Genomic DNA, 20,095 nt, shown 5'->3' with positions numbered 1-20,095 from the left:
CGAAGTCCCGCAAATCCGGACGAACGATCCGAACGGCGTCCACCGACGAGGCCAATAGCGATAAGATTAGCCAAGACATGATCGACCATCTCGAGCCCATGATTCTATCTGAAGATTGTGTGCTTGACAAGACTTTGGTTGTCTTCCCTCTCCACAACAACGCTTCTCTCGTTGTCGCTCCGACTGAGATGACTTGATTTTACAGTTAGCGAGGTGCTGTTGGACGAGTCTTGTGTAATCTGTTCCAGCGGGCCTTGATACGTGCCAAGGGGGCCTGCGTAGAAAACCCGGCTTCGAGAACATGAGGGCACAGTGGAGTAGCGGTGTCCAAAAAAGAATAAGTGTCCCAAGTCACGGGACTCTCGAAAGCAGCAAACAGCTGTCGGTGGGTGTCTTTCCGATTGTCGCTTCGCAAACCTCTAGAAAATTTCTGTGATTAACTCTAATAGCAAGCGCGAATGAGGTGCACTGCACTGTTTGAACTTCTCTTTGGTATGTGGTCTATACATTGCACAAAAGCCTTATCATCTGTTGAACGAGGCCGTCAAGTCAATATTATTACTATTCCGGAATAACTCCCTATAGTAGATCCCCTCCCCCTACAGCTTAAGTGCTTCACACGCGGACAGTGAATGGAAATACTCCTCTTCAAAAGCCATAATCCACGCCCTCTCTACATTTCTCAATCTTGGTTAGCATAAATTGCAGCTCTTGCGACAGGTTTGTTTCAAATAGGGACTGCCGATTTCACACTTGCCCAAGGCAGCCCACTTTTTGCATTTGGGTCGAAAATCTTTGCACTCTTGCTCTTCTGCTGGGCTGATATCTACTTGGTCTTCAACAATCTCTTCTTCAAGGATGGACTCTGTGTCAAATAGACGTTCTTCCATGATGCGCAACTTTTCAAAGTGTCCTTCTTTCATTTCGACCAGAACTTGTGCGTGGATCTGCTCCAGCTCATTTACCTTATTGTCACATTCCAAAATGGCTGCGTGGCGGGTATCCTTGACCTTGTAGAATTCATTTTCCGTCGCGACATCGATTTGGTGTTCCAGATTGCCTATTTTCAGTTCGTATTCTGCGTTGGATTGCATCCACAACCCCAACGTTGCGACGTTCGTGACGGCCAAAAGGGCAGCAATACCAAAAAGCAAGGCATAGTACCAGGGCGTTTTCACTGTCGCAGTCATCACCACCGGCTTTTTCTGGAGCAATTTGCCATTCTCAGCACTGGGTCTTCTTTCGGGCGAAAGATCAGTGGTTTCTCGAGAAGCCGATGGTGGCGTCTTCTTCGACGGTGTGGTGCGCACCGACGCAAGGAGAGACGACGATGGCGGCATCTTTCCCTTCCCTAAAGTCGAATTCGAAGGCGGCATGGATGCCGCCGAATCACTTTTGAAGGAACGGGAATTTGCGCTAGTGGTGGGCGCCGCAGAAGGCGCTGCGGCACGTTTTGTCGCGGGTGCTGTATGGTGGGTCATTTTCTTAGCCGTCACTGGCGGATCCGAAACCTTCACTTGATCTTTCTGCTTCTTGACGCTATTTGCGTCATCGGCTGTCGACCTGGGACGCTTTTGAGGAATGGCCATCTTGTATAATGGTGGCGCGCAAGGCAGGGAAGAAAGTGAATGTTTCGAGAGACTTTGCTTGTCACTGACGAACCTCACCCATGCAGATCTTCCTGTCGTGATGGCATCCACCTCTATCGCCTAATTTGTCTTCTTTCCGGTCATACGACTGGGAAAAGGACATTATTGGTGTCAAAATTCATACCCTTGGGTTTACAGCTTTTCCAAGGGTTCACGATGGGTTTATGGTATGATACAGTTAGGGAACTCACAGTTACACTACCAACCCTAAGACCTACCTTTATTGCCGCTCCGAGTCATGTCGTACCGCTCTATACCCAAAGTTTTTGTGGAACATTCCAATTTCCTATAGATTGGAAGGAATGAAAACCGAGAACCCTGAAAGCGCGGTGGTCATGAGACAGCTCGAGATTTGTGGATGCCAATGCACTTCTTTGAACTGTTCGCTACCGCTGTGCACAAACAATAGCTGTGGCGGTACGTCGAGTCCAGCTGCTGTGTCGTCTTCTTCCACGGAAAGATCGTATATATAGGCTCCCATATCATCGCTAGTAGCAAGCATTGATTCATCCGTAGGATGCCACTCGACCGAAGTAATCGGCGTTTTGTGCGGTGTAAAGCGGGCTAACGGCTGCACGTCGGCTCCCGCAAAGTGACGCAAATCCCAGACGGAAAGGCAGCCGTCATCGCCACCAGTCGCAAGTAAGTTTCCGACCAGTTTATTCCAAGACAAAACGTTAACATCGGCTCCACTCGAGTGGATCTTGTGACTCAGCATTGCCTTGTGTGGTGCTCTGGTGTCAAATACTCGCACATAACCTCCGCATTCGGCGGACGCAAAAACGGTTGCTTCGGTGGGGCTCCACTGCAAGTCTTCTACCGATGGGGTGGCGTCAACAGCCCTGTCGGATGTATTGGTTTCGTAGGAAGGAACGACGCTGTAGCCTCCTTCCGGACGTGGTGACCAAAGATGGATGCTGCCCTGGCAATCGCCAGTCACCATGTGGCCTTGGTTTACGCTAGACCAATCCATTGCGTATCCTTCCGTTGTGTGTTTAGCATAGCTGAAGAAAGGTTTGGTCGGAATACTCCCCGTACTCATCCCCTTTCCTTCGGACGCCGAGAATCGTTGCATTATGGATTCCACGTTGAAGAGGTTGACGGTACCGGCATCACTCCAGGTAGCCACGATTTCGGATCGTTGCGGCATGGCACGAATTCTATTTACACCCCCGTAGTGTTTGATCGAGTAGTGTTCCATAATAGGGTCCATATCAATCTCATCCTCCGAATCTTCTTCGTCGGAATCCTCTTTGTCGGGGTTGTATTCCTCTCCCAAAATATCGTCCTCCGTCTCTACTTGAATCCTCGAAAGATCCGACAACTTCATGATCGTAAGCTGATTATTCTCCGGTCGGTCAGCTTGAGTGCCTACTGCCGCTAATAAAGAATGTGGAAAGCGTGTCCGGGCCTCGCCTCGGTCGTCCCGCAAAAAGTCGAACGTCAGAGACGGCCACTCTGGGGTCAACGCGTGATGCATCTTGTAGGCAGCCGGATCCATTTCTAGCTTTTGGCCAGGTTCCAAGGGTTCTCCCGTCAACGGATTCCAGGATTGCACAATTTCTATTCCCGCGTCATCGATTCCACCCTGGTGACTCTGGTTGTCCCGATCCTCGTCGTCGTCTTCCCATTCTCCGTCCTCGTCTTCGGCGACTTCTTCTACAAAGGGATCTTCGAAACGCAGATTGTCTTTTGTTTCTTCTTCTTCAAAGGCCGGTCTTTGGGCTGGAGCTGCACGCGCGTCGCTTTCAAGCTTTGCGCCAGAGCGCACGCGTTTGGATTTCTTCCCCATGGTCAACGGATTGTTCTTTATAGGAGAGGGCACTGCCGGTCGGTCTTGTTTCAGAATGAAGTAAGCTTCGCCGACCCATTCGGTAAGTTCTCGTTGGTACACAGATCGGATGGATTTCCGGAAGAGGGAACAGTCGTTTTCACTGACCATGACAGACGGTACACCTACCTAGTAGGGTTTGTCCCCAGATTTTTGAAATCTAGAAAAACATTTGTATTTGAAATACTGCCCATGACGGATGGAGGCATGGACCACTTTTGGCGTCTTGGCGTCGCGTACGTGTTGTGATGACGTACACGTATCTGCGACCCCACCACAATAACCCGTACCTACGGCAATCGAGCTGGCTCCCAACGAACGAGCGGACGGGCGGACGGACGATCGCCTGCAACCACGAGGCACACACGCATCGGCATTTTTGGTGGCTGCGCGTACTTCGCGCAGGTTGCTTCGGTGGCGCGAACGAAGATCCACATACGTTTGTCGCCTTGGCCCGATCGACGACTCTTTCGTTTGCGGTGTTGTAGATGTCGCGCGGTTTGCACCATTCGCCACACCTGCGCAGGGAAAGGCTCTTTCTCGTTTCTCACAAAATCCGCAACCACACCGACGCGACCCGATCTTCAACTCCACCCCACCATGAAATTCGTTCAAGCTGCCATCTTCGCCCTCGCTGCCTCGGCCAGTACTGCTGCTGCTTTTGCCCCTGCCAGTAAGTTTGCCAATCCGTCGTTACTTGGCGTGCATGGATCCGTTAGGGAACCGAATCACGTATCGAAATGCCGTTCCGACGCGAATCTATTGCGTTCCAAATCACTATTCCATATCCAATCTAACTCGAGCGCCCTTTGCTCCTATTCTATAGAAACCTTTGGTGTCCGTAGCTTTGCCCCGGTTTCTCTGATCGAGCTCGAAGCCAAGGCCTCCATTGAAGACCTCAGCGATGCCGAGCTTAAGGGAAAGAAGGTTCTCGTCCGTTGCGACGTCAACGTCCCCCTGGACGGTAAGAAGATCACCGACGATACCCGAATTCGTTCCTCCATCCCTACCATTGAGTACTTGAAGAACAAGGGTGCCATCGTCAGTGTCTGCTCACATTTGGGACGCCCCAAGGACGGCCCCGAAGATAAGTTCTCCCTCGGACCTTGCGCCGAGCGCATGGGGGAACTCCTCGGACAAACTGTAACCCTCGCACCCGACTGCATCGGTGAAGAAGTCGCCAAGATTGTCAATGATGCCAAGGAAGGCGATGTTATCATGCTCGAGAACACCCGCTTCTACAAGGAAGAGACCAAGAACGACCCGGAATTCGTCGAAAAGCTTGCCGCTCCCTTTGACCTCTACGTCAACGACGCCTTTGGAACGGCCCACCGTGCCCATGCCTCCACCGAAGGTGTGACCAAGTTTCTCAAACCTTCCGTTGGAGGATTCTTGCTCGCCAAGGAACTCGAATACCTTGATGGTGCCATTAGCAACGGAAAGAAACCCATGGCCGCCATTGTCGGTGGATCCAAGGTCTCTTCCAAGATCACCGTCCTCGAAGCCCTGCTCGATAAATGCGACAAGGTCATCATCGGAGGTGGTATGGTATTCACCTTCCTCAAGGCAAAGGGATTCAATGTTGGTACCTCCCTCGTCGAGGATGACTTTGTGGATACCGCCAAGGAAGTCTTGGCCAAGGCCGAAAAGTTGGGCAAGGAAATCCTTCTTCCCATTGATATCGTGATTGCCGACAAGTTCGACGCGGAAGCCGAGACCAAGGTCGTAAGTGCCGAAGAAATCCCTGATGGCTGGATGGGTCTGGACAACGGTCCCGAAACCACCGCACAGCAGAAGGAAGCACTTTCCGACTGCAAGACTATCATCATGAACGGTCCCATGGGAGTCTTTGAGTTCGAAAAGTTCGCCAAGGGAACTTTTGACCTTGTCAACATCCTTGCCGATCTTTCCAAAGACAAGGGTGCCATTACTATTATCGGAGGAGGTGATTCCGTTGCCGCCACTGAACAGAGCGGACGTGCCGGTGACATGTCCCACATCTCCACCGGCGGTGGTGCCAGTTTGGAGCTGTTGGAAGGAAAGGTCCTCCCCGGTGTGGCCGCGCTCAACGACAAATAAAGTTGTCCTCTGGCGGCAGTGAGCAATTTACGAGACGCGTGATGCGCTACACGTCACACACAGTGTAAATTCATATAGACCGATACTTTGTCATCGCTATAGAAAATACTGGCTCACACAAAACGTGACTATTTGTGTCAGTCGCCGTATTGTCATAGTCATCTCTAACTGTAAATGAATTTGCTACGTGGACGTCGATTGAAATTCAAACAAAAATTTCTGAGCATTTACATTATTAGCACCACTGCCTCTATATTTCAGCGCAGCTTCTCTGCTTGTTTGAGACGAGTGGTTTTTGACCAAAAGCAAATTGTGAGAGAGACCGTCTCAGCCTGCCAACCGAATTCGGCGAGAGTGCACCATAGTCGCCAGCGGGAGGCGTCCATACCATTTCAATCTCATCATCGCGGACTGGTGCTGCTTTGTCGATGGCGGTTGGCGTCGCTTCTTTATTTGCCTTTTTACGCGGTTGTACAAAGTCTTCCTCCTCGTAGTCCCTCTCTCGTTGGTTCCGTTGCAGCCGCTCCCGTTTTGCCTTTTCAGTCAACTTCAAAGCTTCTTGCGCCATATCACCCCATGCAGTCGCTACGTCTTTCACAGTCGACTTGGAGTTGGTTCGGATTTGGTGCTCAAATGGACAGCTCTTGGTAAAGAAAACCTGGCCATGGGCTGAAATAATGCATGTATATCGACCGTCATTCTTTGCAGCCGCAATAATCCACCGCTCCATAACGTAAAAGCGATCGCAAAATGGAATATCAGCCAAAGTAGTCTTGCTTTCCAAAACAGCGAGTTTTTTGGAAATAATCAATATTCGTTGCGTTTTCGTGGTCGTCGCGTATGGCGGCCCCAAAAATGAGTTTGTTTTGGCTCTGAAAGTTAAAGCTCGCCCCTGATACGAAAGGTATTCGAGCTCTGACGGAAATGCTTTGTTTTCTACCATTAGTGACAGTGGGCCTGATGCTTCCATATCTTTCCAAGGTCCATACACAATGTCGAGATCGCCACGTTTCTTTTGAAATTCCAGAAAACTATAGGGAGCTTTGTCGGCAAAAAACACGCGAAAGAATTGAATAACGTTTAAACCAAAAAAACCACGACGATTGACGATTTCGTTCTCAAGTGGAGGATAATGACCCTCGATCCAGTTGTCCGGGAGTTTTTGCATTGATAGAAAGGTAGATTCACTCGCGAGTCTTGCGGAAGAGCGCTCTCCGACCGGCAATGCACTGGGCTCAGCATGCTTTGAAAAATCCGTCCTCGTCTGGTTCTTTTGCGAGCACTTCTGATCATCATCTTCCGTTTGCGTTTCAAACTCGTGTACGGACGCAATTTCATCAAGAGGTGTATCATTCTTGAAGCAAAATAGTTTTCCAACTGGCCCTTCCGTAAAAAACTCGTGTGAGACTCCAACGACCGTCGCTGTTCCGAAAAGTGTCAAAGCCCCTGCCACAAAGAAAATTGGATGCGTGATTGCTGTAGTCAGGGCAACGACAGCTAGGCCAAAGGTAGGAACATCCATTGCTTTGATCCAATTGGAAGCTCGGAAATCGATCGGCTCGAAATATGCCATGGTCGAAGCCGCCGATATGACTGATCCATTCTCGTCATCTGTAGGTTTCACCTTCAGAGAATCATCGTCTCCATCATGTTTGTCAAATTCACGCAAATCAGCTTCCGAAAACAGCACTTCTACACGGCTTGAATAACTGTCAATCTGCTGCAGGTTTGTTTCTACGTTGTAAACGGTTGCTTCCTTTTTGCGTGTTACGAAAAATGCCTGTGTTCCAGAAGTATCATCAGATAAAGAAGACGTAGGACGATCAGCGCTACAAGTCTGCTCGTGCAAAGGGACCATGAGGGATATCTATAGGAAAGTGTTTTCTTGCGGCGCTGCAGCCCAATCTTGTATGATGATAGGACTGGTCGGTCTCGTAGACAAACTGATTGCACTCACTCACTGTCACTGTCTGGTTGCTTGAATCGTCCACACAACCTACTCCATTGCTGACTGTGAACAGTAAAATACCGATTCCTGTCGACTACTTTTTTAGCCTAAAAAGTGTCAGATTAGTGTCTCGAACGCATCACAGCAATTATGTTCATGCCAAAAATCTCATTGCCTTTAAACATAAACCCATGACTTTGAGTCCAACTTTCACGAGTCAAAAGGACAATCTCTCCGTTGGAAGATATTTTCTAAAGTAAAACAACATTTAAGACTCTTGCCGTAAAGATGTTGCGCCGGCACGAGGTAAATTACAAACGGTAGTCATCAACTTGGAAACGGGGAAACTGGCTTGACAGTTCATAGTTAGGGTACGCTGACCGTGACGCCATTTGCTTCGCAGAATTTGTAATTGCTGCCCGATAATCATCCATGCCCAAACGAAAAACTCGCTAGATAAATACCGGCGTAGCGAAGAGAATTTGAGTGGGGAAGCTTCGATTTGTTCGGGTTTGGGTTGGTGGGGGGTTCTACCTTATCTTTCACGAAAGCCCTTTTTGAATTCAATCAGAAAGTGTAAAACAAACTTTTTAGATTCTACGAAGACTGCTTTTGCGCGTCAAAGTTCTTATTCTGCTTACGCGGCAAGCGGCGAACTTGTATATCGACCAAATATGAATCGATAGATTCGCGATCCTTCATCTGATCCGTGAATCCTCCTCGCAATGCTTGATCCCGATTTCCCGGAACAGTTAACGTTGCACAAGCTGTAAACATTTGTCAAGTCATCGTCAGTGAGACATTTGTCAAGTCATCATCAGTGAGGCTGGTGCAATCGGTGTCCTTGAACCAGAGCCCTGCGATCTTAACGTATGAAATTTTAGGCGATCTTGCGCTATTCAAGACGCACGCGCAACTATCGTGATGCGAACCCGAGATAGCGCCGACTCGCCATTTTACGCTTGAAAAACGCCAAAAGTATCCCTAGAGCTGAATCCATCGCAGCGTACGGCCTGGCCTGGCCACTCCGAATGACAAATGATGGAGTTTATTATTGCCTATCTTGCACTTCTTGCGTCCATGACGATATTTCGAGCAGATATGGACTGTGCGAAGACGCGGAGACCAATGTTCTAAACTCTCAGAGAATATTCTCACGATTAACCAAGACTTCGTTGAATATACTATGTAGTTTGTCAAAAGAGAGATAATTCTTATTCAACCCCCTAGCCCGATTTTGTCATAATTAGTGTTCAATTCTGGACTTGAAATCAAAAGAAGCAAGATTGGAACTCGATATTCAGCAGAACTTATGTCTTCGTCGGTGTTTTGTGAATCTTGACGATCTCGAGCTTAAATATCTTTTCAATAGTACGTGACTTAGAAGGCTTATGAAGATCAATAAAATCGATACACCGTATAAATTGAAACCCGCTGTTGTAAAAGTATTTTACTTATTGGTTGTTTCCCGTCGCCAGTCTTCAACGCCGCCTAGTCCTTTAGAATCCTTCACGTGAATACACTGGCTAGCACTGTTCCGATATTTCGTCCCATTCTTTACCTAGTAAGAGTAAGAATATTCAGAATACATGTATGAATGCCAATTCAATCCATTATTGGTACCCAAACAATCTTCAAGACTGATGCACGATTCCTCTAGAGATAGATGCGTTCGGCTCTTTTGCTTAAAGAATCCGTTTACGCCAATTGGGAAACCTCTTTCGGAAGCTAAGTCGACGGCTTGCGAAGAGAAAAGCCAACCAATTCGACCGGACTCCGAGCACAAGCAATCCTCCTTTGAACTTCTCGAAGATTTTTCAGTTGATCTTCGTTATTTGACTCCGACGGCACTCTGCGAGGCTGTAGATGCGCGCTAACCACGATTTTCGATTTGATCAATAAAATTGAAGGTATGACAGAAGTGTTGAAGGGTGAAAATCTCCCGGGTGAGCTACCCGAGGTACGCGAGCCACAAGGTGCTGCGTCCAACGACGACTCTGATGAAGATTCTCGTTCTGACGACGATGAAGTTGCGGACGACGGCACCGGTAGAGCTGGAGAGCCCATAGACGAACTTACACGAGTTCGTCGCGAGAAACGCCTCGCGATGAACCGCGAGAGTGCACGAACTCGGCGAAAGCGAAAGAAGATCTTATTAGAGTCTCTCGAGCAACAAGTGGCAGACCTTAACAAAAGAAATCAAAGCTATCGAATTGCAAATGAGAATCTAAAAACTAAGGTGACGCAACTCGAGACCGACCTTGGTATGGCGCGCTCGACCATAGCGGTGCTGACCCAACAACCTCGTACGGGCGCTGCGGAACTCGCACCAGGTCGCCCATTGCCTCAGGGGGAAGTTCTTGGCGCCAACGAGCTCAACCGACAAGACCACTTGCGACGGCTGCTACAAGCTCGATCTCAGCTGAATTCTCAACGCGGACCAATTCCTGCTGCTACTCAACTTGACTTACAGAGTTTTGAACAAGCTAGCCTCCAGCGAGAACGCGCTATCTTGAATGCCCTGGGTCATTTGGATAGCAACTCATGTGATTCCGGCCATGGGATGATTGAGGATGCTGGTCGTAGAAACGTAAGTACAGCTTGTATTTGCAACAGTGCTTTACGCGATATGGTCCATGTTCGTTTGCTCATACGCTTCCTCCCCAGCTTCCTATTGTGCAGGCTGCTCTTCGTCGCGACCTACGAGTACACGGTGGTGTATTTCCTTTCAACGTTCCGGGATTCGAACTCGATATGGCTACCCAGAGTCCGCAACGCACCATAAATTCCACAACTAGCATGATCGAAGAGCTACTTAAGAGACGCGGTGGCCAGAAGTTTTTCCCAGGTGAGGCAATGAAGGACATATCCAGGGAATTTTAGATTTCGTCATCAGTAGTAGTTCGGTCAGGCTAGTTGTACTATGATTGCAGGAACTATGTTAGGTACCAAAAGGTCCCAGGCCCACTGAAATAGAGATGAAATACAACAATTTTGAATTGAATATCATTTGTTCTTGTTTGTACTTACAGTTAGGATCCAATTGCTCGTCACCTCCAAAGGTTCTTCTTTGTAAGGTTGCTAAAATTGCCCATCGTAAAGGTACACGACGTAAGGGTTGGCGACCTCTACGTCTTGCTGATGAATGCTTGGTCAGATCGGCGACTTGGAGGGCCCGGGCTAGTCCCTCTCACCATGCGCCTGCAACACCTTACTTGCATTATTAGCAGTGCCCCACGAATCTATAGGTAGCTTCGATAACACTATTAATTTCAAAGTAGACTATTGCTAACTGTATTATTGATCACACATTGTGACAAGAAAGGTTAAGCTCTTCGCTTGCCCGGAAGACGGTTCAGATCATACAGCCATATACAGGTTACTGCAATTCTCAACTTCAGATTTATACTCTTGAATGTTAGGAAAATTGATCAGCCGCCATAGATTTCCAGGAATCGGAACCAATCAAACCAATCAAATCCTTCTCGCTGGATCCAGAAAAACATTTCTTTGCAAAGTCTACTCCCGCGGCTGCCTTTAAGGCTGAAATGGTTGCGCGTGTTAGTCGGATCGGTGCCTCGCTATTTTGATCCACTTTCGTCTTCTCGGTCTCTTTGCAAAGCCATGCGACATCAATCGCTTTCAACTTCAGCATTTCCCCAAGCATGTCACCCAAGTACTCGTAAGCCCGTGGTGAATCAAGTATGAAACTGTCGATAAATTCAATCGCGTCTTGCAGACCAGTGCGAACGTCCTCTTTTGTGAGCTTGCCTTTCTCGGCTAGTATCGCTACAATTCTCACGATGGCTTGCCTTTCATCCTCTTTGCAGTCCATCATTCTATCGGAATTCTTTTGAACAAGGGTGACGCCAGCCTTTGGTGTGCCACATATCTCGTCCCAGCTTAGTAGAAGCTCCTCAACGTTCCCTCCATCACCCATAAAATCCGTTCGTATACGCTTAATCCGGCGTTCCAAGGTATCGCTATCGAGTGGGGCGGGAGACTTCTTCGATGAAGGCGGATCTCGATCCTTAGCAAGCGCAGAAAAAGCTGACGATTTCGTACTGACCGTGCTGGTACTTTCACTAGGCTGGTGCCTGGGTTTCCCTGCTGGCCCTCTCAGGGACGCAAAGCCAGTTTTGGTGGGGACAGCGACGAACCCGTCAGCGTCCGTTTCGCTAGATAGCTTCTGTGGACGCGATCGGTTGCTTCCTCCGAATGCATTGCCGATGCCACTACCACGAAAGTCTCGGCTGCCACCGCCACCTCCACGGTTGCTATTATTGCGCATCGACTGCTGAGCCTGTCGTCGCTCTTCCTCTTCCACATCTTTTCGAATCTCTTCGAGCGTTTTCGCCTTTTCTTCCTTGCGCCGCGGAACCCATCTATTGTCACGTAGCTCAAGCAAATCTTTGTACATGAAACGAGATCGGGCGGGGAGGCTTGATTCGTTGCTCAGTTTTGAAATCTTCTCAAAACAAACGCTCATGAAATCAGAGGTCGAAAGAGTGTCAATAGTCAGACCAATAGTCGTGAACATGCTGCAAATCGCTTCGTGGTCTTCCTCGTCGATATCAAAATCACCGGTGTCTCGGTACAACGGATTCTTGGCTTTGGCGTCGTTTGCTTCCAGCTTTAGCAGACTGGCAATGCAGTACCGCATAATTTTTTCCTTCAATAAACCCTTCTTGTACAGCTGCCCAATGAACTTAACGTTTCCGAGCATCTGCTTCTTAATTCGAATGCGACGAAAGTCCAGCTCAGCTTCTGTTTCAGCCCGTTCTTGAGCAGTAAGTGTAGCCTTCTTTGCCTCATAATCATTCTTTTCTTTCTTCCAGTCTACATAAATATCCTGTTTGTCGAACTCTTCTTCACATTTGTTGAGTAGCGAGCGCTTGAAGCTATTAAGTTTGGTCGCATCTGAAACACATTCCATTTTGCTCAGGAAAATGTTTGACAGCTGCTGACCACACTCTTTTGCTTCCTTTACTGGGAAATATACGGTGTAGAGCTTTGGTTCCTCGCCATCTTTGTCCTTTTTTTGCTTCATTATTTTGATAAACACGCCTTTCCTAATGGTTGCGCTGACCAGTTCCAGAGACATTTCGCCTCGCTCAACCGGAGTAGGCTCATTTGCTTGACCAAGAGCAACCTCGATGCATTCTTCCTCGGATTCAAACGGTCCAACAATCTCACTATCGGTAGTACTCACGTCGTTCGACCAGCGATAAACAGTATGGTGGCTACTTTTATCGTCAGCTGGAGATGCCGGTTCCGTGGTCGTATCGTCGTCCGTCGGGGGCTCTTCGTCCGACTCGATAATTTTAATAAAGTCGATAGCAATCTTGGAAAGTCTCTTACACAAATCAGCGTACATATCTCCGAAAGTAGGTTCGTCAATGGCCTTATCGTACACGTTGTTAATCATCATTTTCAACATATCAGAAGAGGTCAAAGGAATCTCCAGCATCTGTGTCGCGAGTTTATCGAATTTTTCTTTGGTCATCTTGTTCAAAATAGCCTTGACCTGTTTCTCGGCAATAATAAAAGCTGACGCGTTCTTTTGTGGACGCCAGTGATTCTCCGACTTCACTAGAGGCGCGACGGGGCCGTCGTACAGAGGTGGCGGAGGACCGCGTCCACCCCGATTGTTCCGGTGCTTGTCGTTGTTTTGTTGCTGTTGCTGTGGCGGAGGAGCTTGTCCGCGGCTCCAGTAGCTGCCGCCGCCGCCGCCACCACCACCGCCATCGTTATTGGTGGCGCTTTGACGACGTGGGGGTGCGTTGCCTCGTTTCCAACTACTGCCACCGCTGTCGTGGTCGTTGCGTCGATCGCCTCCTCCACCACCACCACCGCGGTTGCCCCCGCTCTTGCCACGGGCGGGTCCCTTGACGATCGTCATGTCAGGGAGCGATTCGGGACATTGCATACATCTTTCCGTGCTCTTAAATCTGCAAGAGAGATTTAAAAAATGAAATACGAGCGGGTGAGAAAAGGGAAAGATCCAAAACGTAAAAAACTAGGCGAAAGGCTGAGTGTGTTCCGCCAGGCCACGAAGGACGGTACGTACTTGAGCAACGCCGACTTGGAAAAGACGATACGACCGGAAGAAGAAGTCGTCGTTTTGACAGTGGCGGGTTTGGGTGCTTGCTTCAAACGATCCGCCAGAGACTTGGTTGGCTCTTCGGCGACCTTGCTTTGGGCCTCGGACGTGTTTTTACCTTGTACTTCGGTCTCGTCACTTGCTTTCTTCTTGGCTTGTTCTTCCTGTAACAATTGTTCCTTTGCTTTTTCTTCGGCTTCCTTTTTGGCCTTGTCTTGGGCTTGGATGCGTTCGAGTGCGGCCTGTCGCAACTTGGCGCCAGCGTCTTGGCTGCTCGATTCCGTTTTGGCCGGGACCGCCGACGGGGCAAGAGTCGCCGAAGTCGTGGCCGTAGTCTTTTTGGGAGCCGTTTTGGTGAAATCCATCACGTTGCCGTCTTTATCCTGTTTTGGTGTAAAAAAGTCGCCAACGGCAGAAACAAACACGAGTAATCGGGTAGAGCGGTGTGAGACGAGCGCAAAGCGGGGGACGCTGGTCCATGGCACTCGGGACGTACCATAATGACGAGAGCTTTGCGTTCGCGGGGCACCACGACGGAGGCTGGGATGGTCCCCGCGTTGGTAGCGGAAGGACGACCGGGTCCAGCGGCAGCGGCGGGAGGTGGATAAAAGACGCCACCCCTCATGGTGGAGGGATAGCCTTGATTCGGTACGGGCTGCCACGGAACCCGACCCGTGGCGCCGTAAGGATTCGGCTGCTGCTGCTGCTGTTGTGCGGCAGCTGCGTAGTGCTGGTTGTAGTAGGCCGGGGGTGGGTATGGAGGAGGCTGGTTTCCACGGGGTCCTGCTTGGTTTGGCGCGTAGGGATTGTTCAGGAGAGGTGGTTGTTGTTGCTGTTGTTGTTGGGGTGTGAGATGGTGAGGATTGGGCGATGACGGATTCGGCACGGCGGTAGACTGTGTCGGCATCGTATGAGTGGGTGCGGGTTGCCAGGCTCCGGTGGGAGGACGGGGACCCGGTACACCACTATTGTTGTTGTTGTAATAGGGCGGAGGTCCACCCCGTCCGCCACGACCTCCACGTCCCGCATACGCAGGATTTGGAGACGCCATGAGAATAGTATTCGTGTCAATACTCGGTATCTGTAGGTACGTGGATGTAGCTGTGTGTCGAGAACCGGAAACGGGGGATACGCTACCGAAACCACCAATCGAATGGAGGGATGCGATTCGACGAAGGAAACGACAACGATTCCTTTTTTTCAATTCCTCTTCCTTCCGAACGAAGACCAGAGGCAAATAGAGAAGGAAAGGAGATACTCGCTGTACACAATACAATCAATTCTAGCCTTTCGAGAGTAGTGAATGGACCAGAAAGCTGACACACACACTGTCACACAGACCAAAACTGTGGTGACGGTGTCGGCGGGGGGTCGTACCACACACACACACACACGATAGCGGGTTTGCGAAGAGACCAAAATTTTGGGGGGAGGAACGACGCTCGATCGCCATCGATGGGTCCGAACACAAAAACGGACGACGCAAACACGTTCGAAAATCGTGGTGCGCAGTATCGCGCGCTACTCACAAATCACACACACACATACTACCTAGACAAATCCAAATAGGTAACTGTAAATAACACACGGCAACGTTCCATCGGTATCCAGTGGCCCCTGCCACCACACAATTGCCGTGCTGTCTGTCTGTCTGTCTGTCTGCCAGTCTTTCGATCGAACGATCAAGTAGCTTGGTTTGCCGGTATCTTCCTGTGCATTCACAGTCAACCAACCCGGAAAATTATATCACGTACGGGTTACCAAGGTAGCGAATCTCCCATTCACAGTCTGTAATCCACACTTGGAAGGCTTGGTCGGTCGGTCAGTCGGTTGGAGACGGACGACGAGCGGTAGGAGTACGTCGTCGTACGCACTTCTCACCCATAAAACCCTCTCTTCAACGCACAGAATCATCGATCGATCGTCGTCGACAAGTGGAAGACGAGAATGGGAATAGAGTGCGAGTCGGTTGATTGATCCTACACAATGCAGTATCCCATCCACTGACGGATTGTTCTTTATTCACAGTCCATATTATTCACCCCTTCTCCATTGATCCTACTTCGTGACGCATCGGTGCCTTGATACACAAACTCGGAGAATAGAACGACACACCGTCGCACCAAGCACCGCACACAAGATATACAGCGCACACATACACACACAAGTGGGTACAAGACTCGGCGCCCCAACGACAATCATGACACGGTGCGTTCGTTGTACGACGACGAGGACGACCCGAAGTTCCACAGTGCAATGGGGTCTGGTCTGGGTATTACTGCTGGCCGCCACTGTCGATCAGAGCCGCGGGTTCCAGTCCGGTACGATTACTACCCGCACAAACGCCCCACATCGGTGGCGTCCTTGTCACGGCCAGTCGTGGCCGCCACGCGAAGAAGCGGCAGTGAATTTTTCGTCCCGATGCCACGTGCACCCCGCACGACGCGGTTCCGTGGAGCCCCCCTTGTCCCGTCGACAGCGACTGCAACGGACGTTGCGTCGAGTGGCGGTTTCGGCGTTGTTCGGGGCCTCCATTCTGGGCCAACGTCCGGCGCCCGCCGTCGCCAAGTTCAGTTACGAACTGAGCGACACGCCCAGTAAGAGTCTGCGCCCGGGCATGAACAGAGATCAGGCGGAGCTGGTGGAAGCAGGGGAACTGGATGCGACGGATATTGCCGCCAAATCAATCTTCACTACCACACCCGGGAGTGGAGTCGCTACCTCCGGCACGGAAAAACAGGCGCGGAAAGCCGCCCAAGCCCAGAAAAACTTTGTGTACGGTGAAGACGGCGGCGACCTGGACGACGACGATGACGATTATCTGGGCGACGACTACGACAATGTCGTGAAATCTTCGTCGCTCAAAGTGTCGCAGTCGGATCAGGCCACGGCACAAAAACTGGCCAGCCAGTCTCGATCCAATTTTGCCTCGTATCATCAGGGAAAATCCAACGCACTGACCATCAAGGTGGGATTGGCGATCTTTGTCCCTTCCTTTGGTGGCCAAGTCTTGCGCGAATACGTACGGCGAAGACGGGAAGAAGAGTACGTGCGCAAGGGATTGGAAGTGGTCAAAGCCCAAAAGGCGGAATACTTCAACGTCACGTCCACATCGGCCGATTCCGATGTCGAAGATGAATTGAAGGGTCTCAAGAATAAGAATGACGACGATGATGAAGATGACGATGATGATGAGGACGACGACGATGATGATGATGAGGAAGACGACGAAGATGAGGACGACGACGAATCACCCAGGCGGCCGAGAAGACCACAAGGTGGAAACGGTGGTGGTGGTGGAAACGACAGTGGCGGTGGCACTAGTGGGGGAGGCGGTGGTGAATCAGACCAACGGCCCAGCGATGCGGACGTGGATCGGTTGAACAAAATGTTTGGTAAATCGTAGAACGCAGAATCGACCGAGTTCCAATCCCCTTTTCTTTTTGCAAATCCACTTTTGCACAATCTTTGCTACAGCGTAACAATACAATAAAGGTTGTGCCTTGGTGTTTGTATTTTTCACAAGCCTACATTTATACATTAGACAACAATTGAGGAGGTCTCATAGTTACAGCCTAGATTGCAGCGCTAGATGCTTGCGGGTCGCGTCCAGAACAACAGTCAGCTTCATGGCTAGCCCCATTTTCCCCTTGATCTTGAGCTTGCCCTTCATAAAGGCCTGTTGCGCGGTCGTGCGTTTGGCAAGCAAATCTTGCAAAATTTCCAGAGACGCGGTCACTTGCAAATGGGAGCGGATTCCTGACTGCCGGAACGGTCCTTCCGGACATCCAAGGTGAGCGTTTGCCCTTCCACGTCGAAGCGCACTATCGCGTTGAACTTTTTCTTCAAACTATCGTCCGTCTCGGCCACCTCCGTCATGGCGGCGAGAATATCGGACAAACTATGGCTATCTGATTCGCTCATGGAGATGGATGGGTAAAGGGAGGACTAACCGGCTAGCTAGAGGATCAATGCAGTACAACGAAAGCCAGGAAAGTCAACATGCCGTGTCAAGCGATTAGGACTATCTCACAGGCAATGAGGGAAACTCGAAACATTGACAAGAATCCGTTTGAGATGGGACACGAGTTAATCCAATGAACACTTCGCAAACCCGGGGTTGGAAGAGATGCATGGATGAAAATCACGCTACCTGGTCCTACCACAGACCCGGAAAGGGAAAAAACACTTCACGAAATGACACAATACCATAGGCCAAATTTTTGTGTTACATCCTTTCCCATTGTGAAGGAGATATACTACCGCTGAGAGTGGTGATGTTCCCTTTACGCTCCACCTTAACTGTAAAGCATTTGTCGCATCGCGTACACACTAGACAGGAAGTTGCTTGTGTACAAAACCTTTGTTGTTCGACCCATTTACGGAGGCCTTTTCAGTTGTTCATGGTAGTTGCCGCTCCATAGTGCGCAGAGCGCACGTTGAGGAGATGTCACGATAACGCCCCGTTGGTGCAGGTTGACTCCTTGATCTATAGTACTTATCCGTGACGAGTTGCGTGTTTTTTGCGGAGTTGCTCTCTTTTTTGGGCTGTTCAAAGGTTCACCGTGTGCGGGTCTCCAAACTTTGCTTTACACGCCATGATGAGTAAACACTTTTACTTGTTTTCATTTTCGTTGTTGAGTGACATTCTTTGTTTGGATCTCGACAACAAGAATGGAAAGGTCTGGTTCAGTCGAAGACTTTCCCCCTACTTTCGTGGTAAGTATCCAACGCGCGTGGCGTGGCTTCCGCAAATCAACATATTGTATATTGTTGGCGTGGTTTGGCTCATTGACATTTTGTTTCGTCCTGACTTGTGTTTCAGTCGTATCGCTCTGAGTACCCTCGAGAAGAATCTTACCGCTGCATGATGAACAACCGAACTCCCAATTCAGTCTCACCTCCAGACTTTTTGAAGATTCCTTGCTATCGCCCGGTGCCGAGGAAAGGTTTCTCGTCGCATCATGATAGCTCATGTCATCCTGGTTTTTATGCCGGGAATCATTCAGCTAATGTACCGCACTACGCAACCCAGGCAGCACCATCATTCGATTCGACGGGTAGTAGTCACGGAGGCCACTATACTCCTCCTCCTCCTCCTCCACCAGTACTCAGCAACATCAATCCACATTCTCATAGCTATCCTCCACCGTACCACGGCGGTTACCAATACTACGCTCCCTGGCCCAACACGCCACCACCCGAATACGTGACAGACATTCAACCGGAAGATGTCCTTTCGGGACGCGGCGGCGCCACCAATTCGCACTCTGGTAACAGAGCCTTTCGTACTCTCGTGAAAGATTTTCAGGAGCGATATCTGAAAGCCAAGAAACGAGACAAGCCGTCGGTGGCTTCGCTTGTCGTGGAACTGGTTCGTCAAAAGGGCGGCCGCTTTCTCCGTAGGATGGGCACCGATTCCGATGGCCAGGTTTTGTGGATAGACATTGGCGATGAAAGAGCTCGTGAGAAAACATGTCAGGCCCTGCGGGAAGGTGCCCCTTTGTTGCGTCGATCGAGGCACACACCGAGATCATTCGACGACGTGGTGGATGCAAAACTGCACGATTCAATAAAAGAGAATGACAGTTTTGAGACGCCGTCGAGCACGGTACGTACCACTCCAGCAAGAAATCTCGGCCACGGGATGGTACAGTCTTCCATCGTCCGTGTCGTCCAAGACAATGAAAACTGGATGAAAGGGAGTATTTTTTCATCCAGCAAAGACCACGACATTAATGACGGTCCCATTGTGATTCGACCGATGCGTCGGCTATTGCATCGTCGGTCAGTTGCTCCAATCCCTTTGGATCAACTATCTCCACAAGATCGGGATTTATATCTGCGAGACTTTTTGCCGCCGTGTCCGTCAATAGGCAAGCAGAGCAATATTGCTGCGGAGCCCACGGCTTCGCCTTCGCACCATCCCGTGGAGTACGTGGAGAAACCAAACCCTCGGGCTACTATATAGTAGACTGTATACTCCTGCTCAATCATTGGGAGCACCGGAGCAGCCCAGGTCATAAATCAATTTTTCGGTCTACCTCTGGGTTCACAACTTTCCGGTTTAGTGCTGTAGTTTTATTTTAGACTTTACCACCGCTCTCGATTTACAGACCTTTAAACACTATATACGGAAACGAACTTGTTCACGCAATTGCGGAGGTTTTTTCGGATTTTCCAAGGCAACATTGACGTTTAGCGGATTGCGTTTCGTACGTCTGGTCTGAATTGTGTTTGTGTAGTTGCGGTAGAATGTTTCATAACCATCTGAAGTCCCGCTTTTCATTAGACGCATTGGCTCGAAAATAGTCAAAAGATCGCAAAACCTATACCGACGAAGACAACAGATGGAAATGGATATCGGCTTGCGTTCTCGATTACTAGCATAAGTGCCATAATGTGCTCTTGGATACTATGTCAACGGTTTTACTTCACTGTCACAGTCAGTGAGTGAGTTTCGAAGTTTGGGTCTTTCGCTAGAG

At 49.7% G+C, this 20,095-nt stretch overlaps 9 protein-coding genes across 9 annotated transcripts; 4 read left to right on the top strand and 5 right to left on the bottom strand.

The window, feature by feature from the left end:
* Window positions 1–692: 692 nt before the first annotated feature.
* Window positions 693–1,589, bottom strand: PHATRDRAFT_38289 (predicted protein; the record flags this gene model as incomplete). The annotated part of the gene is made up of 1 exon (XM_002182209.1): window positions 693–1,589. One exon carries the CDS (start codon window positions 1,587–1,589, stop codon window positions 693–695), a length of 897 nt encoding a protein of 298 aa, XP_002182245.1.
* Window positions 1,590–1,935: 346 nt separating this feature from the next.
* Window positions 1,936–3,485, bottom strand: PHATRDRAFT_47947 (g-protein beta-subunit; the record flags this gene model as incomplete). The annotated part of the gene is made up of 1 exon (XM_002182208.1): window positions 1,936–3,485. The coding sequence occupies exon 1, from the start codon at window positions 3,439–3,441 to the stop codon at window positions 1,936–1,938; it is 1,506 nt and encodes a 501-aa protein (XP_002182244.1). The 5' UTR covers window positions 3,442–3,485.
* A 558-nt stretch (window positions 3,486–4,043) lies between these two features.
* On the top strand, window positions 4,044–5,657 carry PHATRDRAFT_29157 (predicted protein). Its single transcript, XM_002182373.1, has 2 exons — window positions 4,044–4,153; window positions 4,307–5,657. Exons 1-2 carry the CDS (start codon window positions 4,081–4,083, stop codon window positions 5,557–5,559), a joined length of 1,326 nt encoding a protein of 441 aa, XP_002182409.1. The 5' UTR covers window positions 4,044–4,080; the 3' UTR covers window positions 5,560–5,657.
* A 102-nt stretch (window positions 5,658–5,759) lies between these two features.
* PHATRDRAFT_47945 (predicted protein) lies at window positions 5,760–7,547 on the bottom strand. Its single transcript, XM_002182207.1, has one exon. The coding sequence runs from the start codon at window positions 7,415–7,417 to the stop codon at window positions 5,810–5,812; it is 1,608 nt and encodes a 535-aa protein (XP_002182243.1). The 5' UTR covers window positions 7,418–7,547; the 3' UTR covers window positions 5,760–5,809.
* Window positions 7,548–9,417: 1,870 nt separating this feature from the next.
* Window positions 9,418–10,390, top strand: PHATRDRAFT_47944 (predicted protein; the record flags this gene model as incomplete). The annotated part of the gene is made up of 2 exons (XM_002182372.1): window positions 9,418–10,097; window positions 10,124–10,390. Exons 1-2 carry the CDS (start codon window positions 9,420–9,422, stop codon window positions 10,388–10,390), a joined length of 945 nt encoding a protein of 314 aa, XP_002182408.1. The 5' UTR covers window positions 9,418–9,419.
* Window positions 10,391–10,762: 372 nt separating this feature from the next.
* On the bottom strand, window positions 10,763–14,945 carry PHATRDRAFT_47943 (predicted protein). Its single transcript, XM_002182206.1, has 3 exons — window positions 14,107–14,945; window positions 13,578–13,993; window positions 10,763–13,458 (listed from the first exon to the last, which is right to left on the bottom strand). Exons 1-3 carry the CDS (start codon window positions 14,659–14,661, stop codon window positions 10,926–10,928), a joined length of 3,504 nt encoding a protein of 1,167 aa, XP_002182242.1. The 5' UTR covers window positions 14,662–14,945; the 3' UTR covers window positions 10,763–10,925.
* Window positions 14,946–15,810: 865 nt separating this feature from the next.
* On the top strand, window positions 15,811–17,016 carry PHATRDRAFT_38283 (predicted protein; the record flags this gene model as incomplete). The annotated part of the gene is made up of 1 exon (XM_002182371.1): window positions 15,811–17,016. One exon carries the CDS (start codon window positions 15,811–15,813, stop codon window positions 17,014–17,016), a length of 1,206 nt encoding a protein of 401 aa, XP_002182407.1.
* Window positions 17,017–17,178: 162 nt separating this feature from the next.
* On the bottom strand, window positions 17,179–17,594 carry PHATRDRAFT_47942 (predicted protein; the record flags this gene model as incomplete). Its single annotated transcript, XM_002182205.1, has 2 exons — window positions 17,375–17,594; window positions 17,179–17,321 (listed from the first exon to the last, which is right to left on the bottom strand). The coding sequence occupies exons 1-2, from the start codon at window positions 17,532–17,534 to the stop codon at window positions 17,179–17,181; spliced, it is 303 nt and encodes a 100-aa protein (XP_002182241.1). The 5' UTR covers window positions 17,535–17,594.
* Window positions 17,595–17,860: 266 nt separating this feature from the next.
* PHATRDRAFT_47941 (predicted protein) lies at window positions 17,861–19,581 on the top strand (the record flags this gene model as incomplete). The annotated part of the gene is made up of 3 exons (XM_002182370.1): window positions 17,861–18,329; window positions 18,436–19,221; window positions 19,267–19,581. The coding sequence occupies exons 1-3, from the start codon at window positions 18,285–18,287 to the stop codon at window positions 19,579–19,581; spliced, it is 1,146 nt and encodes a 381-aa protein (XP_002182406.1). The 5' UTR covers window positions 17,861–18,284.
* Between the last annotated feature and the right edge of the window lie 514 nt (window positions 19,582–20,095).

This window comes from Phaeodactylum tricornutum, chromosome 15, assembly GCF_000150955.2.
Source record: "Phaeodactylum tricornutum CCAP 1055/1 chromosome 15, whole genome shotgun sequence".
NCBI classification, from domain to species: Eukaryota; Bacillariophyta; class Bacillariophyceae; order Surirellales; family Neidiaceae; genus Phaeodactylum; species Phaeodactylum tricornutum.
Note: the sequence above shows the minus strand (reverse complement) of the source record. Positions and strands in the feature narration are given on the sequence as shown.